The 14,837-nt window shown below is 44.0% G+C and overlaps 1 protein-coding gene across 7 annotated transcripts in view; it reads left to right on the top strand.

Annotated features, from left to right (window-relative positions):
• LOC118672763 (Golgi pH regulator) overlaps positions 1-14,837 on the top strand; it is a 47,824-nt gene that overhangs the window by 30,760 nt on the left and 2,227 nt on the right. For 2 of the 7 annotated variants that reach the window (XM_036342525.1, XM_036342526.1), the window contains exons 8-14: positions 3,694-3,803; positions 6,054-6,142; positions 6,977-7,069; positions 10,298-10,393; positions 12,519-12,608; positions 13,756-13,821; positions 13,962-14,663. In XM_036342525.1, coding sequence (XP_036198418.1) covers positions 3,694-3,803; positions 6,054-6,142; positions 6,977-7,069; positions 10,298-10,393; positions 12,519-12,608; positions 13,756-13,821; positions 13,962-14,168 — 751 coding nt within the window. In that variant the 3' untranslated portion in view covers positions 14,169-14,663. Of the gene's footprint in view, positions 1-3,693; positions 3,804-6,053; positions 6,143-6,976; positions 7,070-10,297; positions 10,394-12,518; positions 12,609-13,755; positions 13,822-13,961; positions 14,664-14,837 lie in introns of those variants that run through there. The other 5 variants (XM_036342528.1, XM_036342529.1, XR_004973204.1 and 2 more) reach the window with 4 other exon arrangements.

The raw sequence follows: 14,837 nt of genomic DNA on the forward strand, positions 1-14,837 counted from the left end.
TGGGCACATCGCCAGTAGGGCGTGTGTAGGAGGCAGCTGATCAATGTTTATCTCTCATCGATGTTTCTAACTCTCTCTCTCCCTTCCTCCCTAAAAAGAAATCAATAAAATATATTAAAAAATAAATTTTAAAAAATTAAAAAAAAATAAAAACCATCATAGAGGAAATTTCCAGGAATGGCACTATATAAAGATTTCAAGCAATTCCTTCAATAGAAAGCCATAAAAATTGTTAAAAACAAGTATTTGAAAGCCCTGGAAAATAAACAGACAGGCAGAAATTTGAGAAGGGTATCAGGTAACTGCCTGTGTGTGGCTTATTTGCCCAGGGGTGCTCTTCAGCCCCACCCACCTTCCCAGCATTCACTCACATGTACCGATTGATAGAGTTCAAATCAGCAAAGGGACTGGAAATCTAAAAGGAAATTTTTAGAAGCAAGAGAAATGCAGAAGGATAAGATCTAGAATCTACGTATAAACTCTGCCCAAATCTCTGCCTCATCATTAAAAAATATATATGCAAAGTAAACACCAGACGGCCCAAGAAAACACTAGAAGGGGGTCTACCCTTGACACAGATTTGCCGATCCACAAAGGTTACATGCTGTATGATTCTACTTATATAACATTTTTGAAATGACAGAATGGAAATGGAAAACAGAGTCGTGGTTGCCAGGGTTTAAGAGGGGCTGGAGGTGGGAGGAGGGAAGTGGGCTATACAGGGGCAGCATATAGCTGCCTTGACTGCATTGGTGTCAATGCCCTGGTTGTGATACTGTACTTTAAATTTGCAAGATGTTTCCATTGGGGAAAGCATGGGATCTATCTATATTATTTTACAACCACATGTGAATCTATAATTTTCTCAAAATAAAACGTTTAATTAAAAAAGAAAAGTATGCCCTGGCCGGTGTGGCTCAGTTGGTTGAACGTCATCCCATGCACTGAAAGGTTACCAATCCCATTCCCAGTCAGGGAACATGCCCAGGTTGTGGGTTCAATCCCAGGTTGGGGTGTGCCCAGGGGGAGGGGGGGCAACCAATTGTATATATATTGCCCCGCTGGAAGGGGGACATCCCGGGCTGCCAGAGGGATGTCTGACTGCCAGCTTAGGCCCGATCCCCCGGGGAGTGATCCCCCAAGGGGTCCCAGACTGCGAGAGGGCACAGGTCGGGCTGAGGGACCCCCCGAGTGCACAAATTTTTGTGCACTGGGCCTCTAGAGAGAGAGAGTGTGTGTATTTTTTTAAATTTTATTAAAATACAAAGAAAGGGAGGGAGGGAGGGAGGGAGAAAGAAAAGTAGCCTGGCTACCTGGCTAGGTGAGGGTGGCTTAGTTGTTTGTACACCAAAAAGGTTGCAAGTTCAGTTCCTAGTCAGGGCACAGACCTAGGTTTCAGGTTCAATCCCCTGTTGGGTGTCTACAGGAGGCAACCAATTGATGTTTCTCTCTCACATCTGTTTCTCTCTCTCTCCTCCCTCTCCCCCTCTCTCTTCTCCTCTCTGTAAAATCAATAAACATATCCTCAGGTAAGGGTTTAATAATAAATTTTAAAAGAAAAAGAAAAGCAATTGCTGACTTCCCACCAGAAATGGAGACCAGAGAACAGTATGGTAGCATATTTAAACCACAGGAAGCATTTTCAGCCTCTTCACTTTAAGACAACCACCAGACTGCAGCCCAGAGCTTATGTTTCTCCAGATGGTGGGTTTTTGAAAGACATTCGGGTAATAGTAGATATATTCTTGCTCCGGACCTGCCCCTGTTACAGAGAGACAATAGTGATGACGATCATGGTGGTGGTGGTGCCAGTGAAGAAAAGTTCAAGGTCAAAGTCAGCGGCGTCTATAGTACCTCATATTGGTTTTTATTCCTTTTACCACATCTCAGGGAGTTCGTTGTTCCTTTTTCTTTTTTGTATATATTAATATTTATTTTTTATATGCAACGTATTTAATAAAAGGAAGATCGGTTTAGAGGCCAATGATAAAAGTGAAAGTGATTGTTGAGAGCAAGGCCATGCTTGTCAGGGTGCAGCCAGCTCGCACTTCTAGGCCCTGCCTCTGCCTGTGGGGAGGCCCCAGTGCAGGGTCAGTCCCACTCACAGCCAGGCACTATGTTTGTTGTGCTGTAAACACTGGGACTAAGGAAACTAGAAATGGCTGTGTGCGCCCTCCCCCGCACTGCCTCCCTCAATCCAGCATGGTAAGCTGAAGTCACGTTCAAGTGGGTGAGACAGACCTTCTTCCTTATGTACGTACTTGCTCCAGCTTTTCCACCTATGAAAATGGGGAAACTATGGGTGAGGAGTCTTGTTAAGTCAGAAGCTCCCCAGGTCTGAGCCGCTTCTTGGTCATTAATTACACCTCCCAGCAATGCTGTTACAGTGGGTGTGTGTGTAATTAGGGAAAAGGCAGGAGGAGCCAAGTTGGAGCTATAGTCCATCCCAGGCAAAGGTCATTTTGAAGAATAGCTAAGTCAACGTGGCCAACACACCTCATGTTCTTTACTGTTAATGCCATTTTAACCAATAGCTTAAAAAATGTAGCCTATAGAACTCCCGTTTGGTATTTGGTGCCATTGGTATATTTGCATAAATACCAGCACTGCTGCTTCCTCCTCCGCACTTCTGTCTCCTGTCACCCAAAAATTGTTCTGAGTTAAATTTTTCTTTAGTTCTGCTACCTATTTGTATTAGACTCATGCTGGTTTATTTTAGGCTGGTAGGCTTTGACCCATTTATATACAAATGATCTTAGTTTTCCTCACAAAGACTGTTTTTTGTTGCTGTTTTTAAATATATTCTATTTAACAGAAGAAGGGAGAGAAAGACAGAAACATCAATAAGAGAATCCTTGATCGGCTGCCTTCTGCATGCCCCCTACTGGGGATCGAGCCCGCAACCCAGGGCATGTGCCCTTGATGGGAATCAAACCCAGGACCCTTCAGTCCGCAGGCCAAGGCTCTATCCACTGAGCCAAACCGGCTATGACCAAAGACCCTGTTCTTAATACCTATGTGGTGGGCTGGAACATGCCAGCAGCTCCCGCTGAGGCAGTGGGCTCGCTATAGACCTGGAGGGCACGAGGAAGGCAGAGGAAGTTTCCTGTTAACTGATTCAGCAGTGGGAGGAGATTGGAGTTAGAGGGAGAGTGATGATGTTTAGAAGAGTGGAGGTTTGTGTGGTAGTGCTGGCTTTTTCTTTTTGTGTCTGCTTTTGGAAAGAAACATTCTTTGCGTTCCTAGCCTGTGCCTGGCCCTTTAGTTAGGTGTGTTAGCTGTTACTCTCTTTTGGCCTGAAATGATAACAGTAATAGTTATTAATATGTGTACAACTTTGTAGTTGACCACATGAATTCATACATATTATTTCATTGGTCTTCACAACTCTCCATAGATGAGGAGATGAAAACTCTGAGGTCTCTCAGCGTCTGAATGGCAGACCAGTCCTCACGTGTGTTACCTACTCCCCGCTCCGTGGTCCTCACCTGGCACATCGCCCGGGTGCGCACTCCCCTCAGCCGCAAGCTGGGGAACCGGGGCTCCCGAGGGCCTCCCGCCCTGAGCACCTCAGCAGATGCAGGGGCGGGTCTGAGCCTAGTGGGTGGGAATGACTATGAGGGTTTATGCTTCCTTGCCGAGCTGTTTGTTGTTTGTTTGTTATTTGGGGATTTTGTTTGTTTTTCATTTCAGGATGGCAATGACCCGGAGAAGCATGTTCCAGAAGGGGGAGGTGCATAACAAGCCGTCGGGATTCTGGGGGGTGATAAAGAGCATCACCACTTCAGCTCCAGGAACTGAGAGTATCCTCTGTCCCTCTGCTGGATCCTTTTCCCAATTACATTTGACACTCAACATTATGGTGGTCTCAGGTGTGCACCATAGCGCTCAGACACGACCTGTGTGACTTACAGCATGGTCCTCCCTGTCAGTCTAGGACCCAAATGGCTCCATATTCTTTTTCTCAACTCCGGACCAAGGGCAAGAGGAAGAAGTAGTATTGGGATAGTCTCTCCCACGGCAGCTGACTGCATCCAGGGTCCAGCTGGCCAGGTACAGAGTCATCTTTCCAACACCCACAGGTGATCATCACATCATGGGCTGAAGGGTCCTAACAAGTGAGTCTTTCCATTTTACAGATGAGGAAGTAGACCAGAGGAAGTTGTCACGCAGTGGTTTGTGGCAAAGACAGAGTGGAACTGTGGTCTCCCTCTCTTGGCTCTTTCCGCTAAGCTGCCACTGTCCCAGCTCTGAGCAATGACGACAGAACGGAACGGCTCCCTAAGGGGGTGGTTTGTATATAAGACCAGAGGGGCCTGTTTCTTAAGCAATCAGTTTCCTAAACAACTTTTAAGCAGCTCTGTATCTCCAGTGACTTTTTGGTTTAAAAATCAAAGAGTTTGGGTTAATGGATTATTCTTGGCCCTGCTGGTTACAGTGTTAAACTAATTCCCAAAATGAGTGGCTAAATCTTGTGAGTCTCAGGCTTTTAGGTCAAAACTCTGGGGACCCAGGACTGAGGTAGCATAATGCTGCCTCTCTGCCTGGGGAAGCACACATTCCCTTTTGCTTCCACTGGAGGAAAAGGATGAGGCCTGTTCTTGTTATAAATTACTAAATGTCTTTCTGGAGTCAAATGCAGGTAAGAAGTAGACCAAAGGAAGGTAGGGTGATGAGAGGTGAGGGGAAGAAAGGATTATTTTAAATCCATTTAATCAAGAAACAGTTATTTCACATCTCCTGAAATGAATGCGGGGATACCGCCTCCCTCAAGGAACTTATGCCTAATCATGAGAGGAGCGGGCACGTTAACTAGTAAAACTCTATTGTTTGTTGGCAGCCACTGCTGAGGAAGGATCTGTAGGGCTGATCTGTGAAATCGGGAAAATCACAGAGGAAGGAAGATGTAGATTAAAGTCTATGCTGTGTCAGAAGGGCCGTCTTTACTATTCTTATTACATAAAAATCCATAAAAGCAGAAGTTGAGGATGAAGCTATCTTAGTGACAGTAAGTCAACTCAACAAAAGCATCAGGATTCTCTAACTTCTCTGAGCCCGTTTCCTAACTGGAGAGAGGAATAGCACGGCCTCGCTGATCTGGGAAGTGGCATAGTGTCATGGAAAGAGCAGGCCTGGAGCAGGACGGATCTGACTTTGCATCCATGCCTGCCAGCTGCGTGACTTTGAGCAACTTATTTGCCTCTGAGCTCTACTTTCCTTGTCTGCAAAATGGATAATAACACCTATCTTATGTGATTATTGTGAGAATAATAAAAGATCATGTCTCTAAAGAACGAAAGAAGGTCTATAAAATCCTAGGCTGTATTAAAAGTTAGTAAAGATTAACTCAGCTAGCGTAGCTCAGTGGTTGAGCATCAACCCAGTGATCCTATTTCTAGGAATATATCCTAAGAAACCCAAAACACCGATCAGAAAGAATGTCTGCGCCCCTATATTTACTGAAGCATTGTTTACAATGGCTGAGATCTGGAAACAGCCCAAGTGGCCATCAGTAGATGAGTGGATAAAAGCTGTGGTACATCCACACCAGGGAGCACTGTGCAGCTGTACAAAACGAACTCTTACCCGTGGAGACAGCGTGGAGGGGCCTGGAGAGCATTGTGCTAAGTGAAATGAGCCAGTCAGAGAAAGACAAGTATCACACGATCTCACTCATCTGTGGAATCTAATGAACAAAATGAACTGATGAGCAAAATAGATCCAGAGACATGGATGCATGGAACTGACTGACAGATTTCGGAGGGAAGGGGGTGGAGGGAGTCAGGAAGAGAATAACCAGAGAACTTGTATGCATATGTGCACAGCCCATGGACAGGGACAATAGTGTGCTGAAGGCCTGGGGTGGAGCAGGGGCGGGGTGCAGGGGAGCAAGGGGGGAGTGGGGGACTTCTGTAATAGTGACATAGCAGGAAATTGAAAATCTAGGCAGTTCCTAGAATCCACACCGTAGGAGAAACCAAAAACATGCTTTCTTCATGTCTGTTTCTTGAAACTTCTATGTGGTTTAAACCTTGATGCCCATTCTGTGCCAGACCTTACTCTGATTCAACAGGAAGTGGATGCTTTGGAAGAACTAAGCAGGCAGCTTTTTCTGGAAACAGCCGATCTACATGCTACCAAGGTACCGAGCAAGGGAACTGAAGTGTGCTTTTGTCAATGTGATCGACATGAGGACAAGACTGCATGGCTTTTTAGTGTCCTGTACAGCCAGTCAGTGCAGGAGACACTCCATAGCTTCAGTGTTAGTCATGAAGCATTGGAGTCTGCTCTCTCCGCAACATTGCTCCTCCCACTAGCAAAGCCCTTAATGGAATGCTCTCAATAATAGAAAGCAGTGGGGTAGTCAAAAGAGGCTTTTCAGCCGCTGGGAAGGTGGCGCACACCACTCCCCCTGACCCAGGATCCCGATGGCCACTCCTCTGATGGCTCTTTATTCCCTTACAAGTTAGTTATATTGTAAAAGCAAGAAGTGAACTAAGGACAAGAAGTAACTTTTCTATTTACGCCTAAAATGCAACACAATTTAAATATGCAAAAGTCTCTTCATTAAAGTTGTTCCAACTATTTTCATCCTTATTGAGGATCACTTCACAGGAGTAGCCCCATAGGAGAGAGGTGAACAGAAGCCTCAGGGACAGAGAGACCTGAGCCTAACTTCCCCTCCTCGCCAGCTAGACGGCCGGGGGCACGTTATTTAACCTCAAGTTTCAGTTATGAAGTTATTTAACCTCTAAGCTCCAGTTATGAAGATTAAAGTAGATAATGCATGTAAGATGTTTGTCTCGCTTTCTGGCTTAAAGTAGTAGTCAGTAAGTGTTGCCACTACTATTGTTTTTTTGATATTATTATTACCATGTGTGGTTTTTTTATTTAGCCTGAACAAGTAATGCATTTTTGTTATATATAAACTTACATTTTGCTGAGACTGACATGTTTTGTGTTTGTTTTCCCTCAGGAGAGAATAGAATACTCCAAAACTTTCAAGGGGAAATATTTTAATTTTCTGGGTTACTTTTTCTCTATTTACTGTGTTTGGAAAATTTTCATGGTAAGTATATTATTTTCACCTGTCAGAGTTCAGGTGCTCTTCCCTGGTAATGGCAGAAAGAGGAAAGAGGGTTTGATGGAGGCATGGAACTAAATTCCAGCCTAATCTTTCAAATCCGGTTGAGTCAACAGAGAAGGCGGTCTTTCACGTATTTGAGCCTCTCTTTTCCTTCTCCTTTTTAGCTCACCCGAAAAGGGAGGTTGCATTTTTCTTGTGTCAGAAATCAATAAGGTCTTAGATTATGAAGTGTATGAAGCAAACGTAAAAGTTTCTTACTTTCCACTCTGCTTTCCATATTACCCATGAGAATGTGACTAATTCAACTCCTAGCTGCAGCTCAGAGCAGAAACCCCTGTCCTTTAAATAATGTGTGTATACCTAAAAACTCAGTCCAAAGTAAATTCTAAAGTGTGCTTCTGTAGATAAATTCAGCCTGTGTGTCTATAGGTCTTATTCTGGTGTGGCTCTCTCCTAATGTGTATTCTGTATGGGCATTTTATGTACATTACTCAGCTTTACCTGTGGCTCACCTGCAGGTATTAATGGGTTTCAGTGCGAGTATAGAAAAGGCTGATTTGAGTTTCTGGTTTGGTAACCTTCCCACTGGCACTGTATTTGCACAGAGGAGCTTGTTAGTTCATTTTGATCAGTGTAGATGAAAGAAAGATTCTGGATTTAACGGATCTAATGTTAAAATAATTTGATGTCAGTGCCTATTCAGATGACTTTTTAAAATTTATTTTTATTGATTTTAGAACAGAAGGGGGAGAGAGAGAGAGAGAGAGAGAGAGAGAGAGAGAGAGAGAGAGAGAGAGAGAGAGAAACATTAATAATGAGAGAGAATCATTGATCTCCTGCCTCCTACACGCCCCACACTGGGTATCGAGCCAGGAACCCAGGCCTGTACCCTGACTGGGAATTGAACCGTAGCCTCGTGGTTCATAGTTCTAAACTCAACCACTGAGCCGCACCGGTTGGACTCAGGTGCCATTTTAAAATCTGATTCACTCAGTGGGAAAGGAGAGTGAAGATAGTGTCCAGTTAGCTGGGCTACGAAAGCTTTTTCCTGAGATGCAGCCTTCAGGGGAGCGTATCATGTTTTCTTTCTATTACCTTTGACAATTATGTTAGTTTCAGGTGGAAAGGGTAACAGTTATACGTTTATATAATTTGTAAAGTAACCCCTGGGAAGGCCAGTGCCCACCTGGCACCACACATGGTTGCCACACTATTAGTGACTGTATTCCCTGTGCTGTACTTCACGTCCTCATGGCTGTAACTGCCAATTTGTCCTTCATCCTTCCCCTTTTTAACTCAGCCCCCCAACCCCTCTCTCAAGTGGGAACATATTTTTTTAACAGTTTTATTGAGATATAATTGACATTCACTAAATGCACATATTTAAAGTGTACAGTTTGGTACATCTTAACAAATGTACGCCTATGCAGCAGCCATCACCACTATCAAGATAGCATATCCACCTACCACTGCCAGAAGTTTCCTTTTAGCCCTTCGTGATGCCCCTCTCCCACACCCCATCTCCGGGCAGCCACTGACCTGCTGTCATCCTACACTGATTTATCTTTTCTAGAACTTTCTACAAATGGAGTCTTATAGTATGTACACTTTTTCTGTCTGGCGTCTGTTACTCAGCATAATTATTTTAAGTTCCATCCACGTTATTGTGTGCATCGGTAGTTTATTCCTTGTTATGGCTGAGTTGTATTCCATAGTATAGGTATACCACAATTTGGTTCTCTCCTCTCCTGCTGGTGGAGATCTGTTTGTTTCCAGTTTGGAGATATTATAAGTAAAGCTGCTGTGAATATCTGTGTAGGAGTCTTTTCTCTTGGGAGAAAACAGCTGGGTCATATGGCAGATGTATGTTTAGCTTTTGAATAAACGGCCAAACTTGAACCATTTACATTCCCACCTGCAGTGTATGAGAGTTTCATTTACCCCACATCCTCACCAGCACCTCAGATGGTCAGTCCTTTGAACTTTGGACATTCTAATACAGCGGTCGCCAACCTTTCGGACCTCACCGGTTGGCGACCGCTGTTCTGATAGGTATGAGATGGTATTTAATTCACATTCCCTAAGGCCTAATTAGTTTGAACAACTTTTCATGTGCTTATTTGCCACCTGTTCATGTTCTTTGATGATATATCTATTCAAATTTTTGCCAGTTTTAAAATGTTTGTTTTCTTATAGTTGTATCAGTTTTTGCTTCAAGTATTTTAAAGCTATGTTATTAGGTACATACACATTTTAGAGTCATTATGAACCCTGAGTCAATGCCAAGAAGAATCGCTGCAGTATTGTAGGCAAAAGGTGGCCCAACAAAGTACTGATGGGGTGGTCATAATAATCTGGCCACTCAGTGTATATATTTTTTAATTCTTTTCCTTTTTAACCTATTTGCATTTTATATTTAAAGTGGGTTTCTTATAAGTAACATTGAGTTGGGTTTTGCTTTTTTATCCAGTCTGACCATCTCTGCCATTTACTTGGCACATTTAGACCAGCAGTCAGCCATCTGTAGCCCACAGGTGAAATCCAGCCACCACCTGCTTTTGTAAATAAAGTTTTATTGGAACACAGCCAAGCCTATTTGTCTACATATCATCTGTAGCTACTCTCATACTACAGCTACAGCATTTGCCAACCCCTGGTTTTGAGCATTTACATTTAATGTGGTTATTCATATGGTTTGCTTTAAAACAACCATAATACTACATGTGTTTTATTTGTCTCAACTGTTTTCTGCCCTTTTTCCTTTTTTTCTGCCTTCTTTTGGATTGACTTTTCTCAGGATTCCATTTGCTCTGCTTTGTTGGCGTGTTAGCTTTAACTGTCCTTTTATCTTAGCGGCTGCTTTTGGAGCACTCAGGAAATAACCACAGGGAGAGATCCTGGAGTTCCTTTATTCTCCTACCCTGGCTTCATCTCCCAGATGTTCCTTTCTGGCTCTGATAAATTCAGACGTATATGCCATAGCCCATTCCCCTGGTCTCTTTACAGAAAAGAAAGATAGGGACTTTTGTTTGTCTCTATGTGGATAGCCAAAGTAGATTTCTTATATCTGATTTAGATTGAGTCCAATTTCATTTTTAGGAACATCCAGCAGTGAGATTTGTTATGGTGATTAATTCATTATTTTGAGTCACCTTTTTGAAACAGTAGGTGATTACTGAAACGCTCTAATGTAAAGCTGTGTCTTTGCAGGCGACCATTAATATAGTTTTTGACAGAGTGGGGAAGACTGATCCTGTCACAAGGGGCATTGAGATCACTGTGAATTATCTGGGAATCCAATTTGATGTAAGTGTTGTATCAAGATCCTGGTTTGTTGTTTCTTTCTCTTTTATCTGCTATATGTTATAATTAAGATTCTAATTCCTTCCTACTTGATTCTGCTTTTGTTCTTCCTCCTCTCCTGTGTATGTTTTGACATGTTCATATGCAGATTTGTAAAAGGCATAGAACATAAGTAATGACTGGGACTTACTGTTGTTGTGGATGCGGGTTATGTCGAGTTCCGCCTCTGCTCCTCTGTAGCCAGCTACCACTCACCAGTTTCTCCCCACCAAATACTCAGATGCGTCTCTCGGTGAGATCTTCAAACACACAGCTCACCTTTGATTCCTCTGGTGGAATATTAACTACTAATTAGTGTTCTGTGCTAGAACTGAGATGATTTATACTGTAAAAATTATCTTGATCAGTTAATTAATGTGGACTGTGAGCTAAAGATGGTAACTGTAACCTGTGTACAATTTTTTTTTTTCATCTTTCTACCCGTTTTAGAATACCACCGTCACTGAATGCACTCTTGTCCTAATTTAAGTGTAACATCCTTATTTGTAGACTAGTATGTTTTCTAGGTACGTAGATGGCCAGTGATTCCGGCTGATCATAAGACCAGTGTTATGTGCCTGTCCCTTGAGGGCCTATTATCTGTGCTGATTCTCACCACAGACGGCATGCGGCCCCCAGCAGCCATCCCAGCTGGACACGCCCCGGTGGCTGGATAACATAAAACGAACCAGAGCACATTGAACTCCAGTCCTTAAGACAGCGTAGAGCACACTTTAAAAAATCGTGTTGATTGATTGATTTTAGGGAGTGAAGAAGGGAGGGGTGGGGGGCATCGATTTGCTGTCCACTTATTTGTGCATTCATTGGTTGATTCTTGTATGTGCCCTGACCAGGGACTGAACCCGCAACCTTGGCTAATTGGGATAATGTTCTAACCAACTGAGCTACCCAGCCAGGGCCAAAACACACATTTTGATAGACCAGTAGTGTATCCTTTTTCCTATGAAGGAGCGTGTCTCTTCAAGAATCACATAACTGATGCTGTGAAGTATGCTTCACTGGGTAGCATATGTGTTCTCCTCTTTTAAATTTCTCACCGGGCTGAATTTTTAGAAATGCTCTTATCAGTCTTCCCGAGGCTGTTCAGTTGCTGGTGTGTATCTACGTTCACCTGTAACTCACCTGCACACTCGCACTTCACAGTTCCGAATGACACCTGGCAGGGGCAGTAAGAGCATCGCCCCCTGCATCATGCATAGGGCCCTAAGCTGCCGCTCACTGGGAAACAGTCCAAGAGGAGAGAACGGTGTCATGTGATTCAGATGAAGGTCGACTATTTCCTAGACCATAGCTGAGAAGGTCTGTAATTCTTTTAAGAAAGAAAAGTTCCTTAATGTTTTGGGTGATCCGAGAACTATCATTCACAGATCGTAAAAGCAATCAAGCTGCTGTTTTGTTTCCTTTAGTCTGTGCTTTTCACTTTTCACATTGAAGCTATACATTACGCTTGTGTTTCTTCTGATTTATTCATGTTTTCATCACTTCACTGCACCTGGCTTTCTTCTGTCCTTACATCTTGATTCCGTCTGCTCATGAAGATGCCACGGCTGTCTTCCTCTTCCTGGAGGTGTTTTCCTTGCCACTGCTCTCTTCCCCACTTTGTTTTAATCAGACAAGGCCTCATGACGCTCCCTCTCACAGTCACATAAGCCATCGGTGCATCTTCTTTTTGGTTTGTTTTTGTTAATCCTCATCAGAGGATTTTTTCCCATTGATTTTTTTTTTTTTTTTTTAGAGAGAGAGAGAGAGTATAAGGGAGGGCAGGGGAGGGGAAGTGGCAGAGAGAGGGAGAAAGAGGGGGAGAGAGAGAGGGAGAGAGACATCAATGTGAGAGACACGTAGATTGGTTGCCTCCTACACGTGCCCCAATCTGGGCTGAGGATCAATCTGCAACCCAGGTATGTGCCCTTGACCAGGAATTGAATCTGCGACCCTTTGGTGCATGGGTCAGTGCTCTAACCACTGCTCAGTGCTCTAACCACCAGCCATGGCTAGAATGCATCTTTTTAATCTTCACATCTCTCTAAACAGGTATTTAACAGATTTATTCTTTCTATTTTGGTGGCAGGTGAAGTTCTGGTCCCAGCACATTTCCTTCATTCTGGTTGGAATAATCATTGTCACGTCTATCAGAGGACTGCTGATCACTCTTACCAAGGTATGTTCTATCACAGAGTCAGAAAAGTAATTCCTTAATTACAGGTGGCACCGTGAGATCATTTTACCTATTTAAGATTTCTGTCTTCTGAAATCTTAAACAACAGTCACAAATATTTAAAAGACAACAACAGCCCTGGCCCATGTGGTTCAGTTGGTTGGAGCGTTGTCCTGTGTACTTTGGTTCAATTCCATCAGGGCACATGCCCAGGTTTTAGGCTCAGTCACTGGTAAGGGTGTGTCGGGGAGGCAGCCAATCAATGTTTCTCTCTTGCTCACTCACGCTCTCTCCCTCTCCTTCTCCCTTTCTAAAAAAAATCAATAAAAAACATATTATAATAAATAAAAGACATACAACAGAATTTTTAAGACGTTAAACTGATACATAGATTGATGATGATGGACTTACATCATATAATCGGGTAACTACATTTACCAAAGGTCATAGAATGAGACCACGGTCTGTTTTGTTGACTGATATGTCAGCAGCATCTAGAACAGCACCTGGCATGTGGTAGGTGTTCAGCAGATAGTTGGAATGAATGAATGAGATGGGGGTTTGAGGTTAGAAGAATAACTGAGAGTCGCCTGTAAGGAGCCTGTGGAGGTGGGAGAAGCAGAATGTTCAACTGTGTTCTGATCAGCATCGGGAGGTAAATCCTCTGGGAAGAGGTAGGGACTTCAGACCCAGCTGTTGGAGTGAAAGGAGAGAAGAGGCTGAGAAAGGGGCGGAGACAGGGTCTCCAGGCATCTGGCACCAATTCTGAAAAGAGCTCTGAGCCCGGGAACAATGACAAGGGCCTGGGGTGACCTGTTTTGATGTTAAAGTCAGGTGATCACACAGCCTCTTAAAAGTTTGTTAGCCATTGTATCTATTATTGTTCAAAAGTTTATAATGGTCTCTATTATCCATGAATGAGTGAGATCATGTGCCATTGTAATCCTTTTGTGTTTCAATGTCGTACTTACACCCACAGCTAAGTCCTTTTCACTCCAAGTCTCTTCTTTACAGCCTTAATCATACACATTGTTCTGTACAGGATTAAGGCAGGGGGGTGACACCTTTGATTAAGTGTCAGCCACGCGCCTAATGTTCTGGACACGGGACACAGCAGCGCTGCATAAACTCCTCTCCCCTTTCTCGACAGTTCTTCTACGCCATCTCTAGCAGCAAGTCCTCCAACGTCATCGTCCTGCTGTTAGCACAGATAATGGTGAGTTGTAGAAACCAGCGTCATGTTTGCACCTGTAAAGTCCCAGACGTGTCTTATACTTTTAAATATTTAACCACGGCCTTTGACCCGTCCCTCACTACACGCAAAGTGACGTGTGGACTGGCCTGTTTGACTTCCAGGGCATGTACTTCGTCTCCTCGGTGCTGCTGATCCGCATGAGCATGCCCCTGGAGTACCGCACCATCATCACCGAAGTCCTGGGGGAGCTGCAGTTCAACTTCTACCACCGCTGGTTCGACGTGATCTTCCTGGTCAGCGCGCTCTCCAGCATCCTGTTCCTCTACTTGGCTCACAAGCAGGCACCAGAGAAGCATATGACCCCTTGAACTCACGGCTGTTGCAGACTGCGAACAGGCCAATGGTGTCCGCATTTAGATAGAACAAGGGAAAGTGGAGGGGACCGGGGCCTGGTATTTTTTATACAAACAAGATGCTGTGGTAGCCTCTTCCACCTGCAGCTATGCCTTCCTCTCAGACGACACGTTGATCGTGAGCCGCACTGGCTGGAGCGGAGAGCCAGGTAACTGAAGCTAGTGCTCCGCCGAGAGGTTCCTGTGGGTTTGAGGCTGGTGCAGCGTTGGGAGGGGGAGAAGTACACTGGAATCCGGGGTAAGCGAGTCCGCGGTAGCTGGCCACGCGTGGGGGGTTTCTGCTGAAGTCGCGGTTCACATGGAGGAAGTTTTGGCTTCCCTGAGATTGACTGTCATTAAAATCCGAGATTGTAAGTCTGACCTTAGCTTTATTTCATCAAGGACAGCTCCGTGTTTGCTTGTATGATCTCACATGAGTTAGCTACCCCTCCCCCCCCAATCCTTACCCCATTAAAATAACCAAGAGCTTGTCTGTTCTTTCCTGGGGTAGGATGGGGTGCAACTGAAAGAGATTCTACCAAGAGAGATTTCAAGGGTGCCATTTTTCCTGATTTCCTTTCACTTAATATCATGTAAGAGTGAATTATTCTACATTCAATTAAGTAATGATGGCTCATATTTTCT

This window comes from Myotis myotis, unplaced genomic scaffold, assembly GCF_014108235.1.
Source record: "Myotis myotis isolate mMyoMyo1 unplaced genomic scaffold, mMyoMyo1.p scaffold_m19_p_18, whole genome shotgun sequence".
Taxonomy (NCBI): domain Eukaryota; kingdom Metazoa; phylum Chordata; class Mammalia; order Chiroptera; family Vespertilionidae; genus Myotis; species Myotis myotis.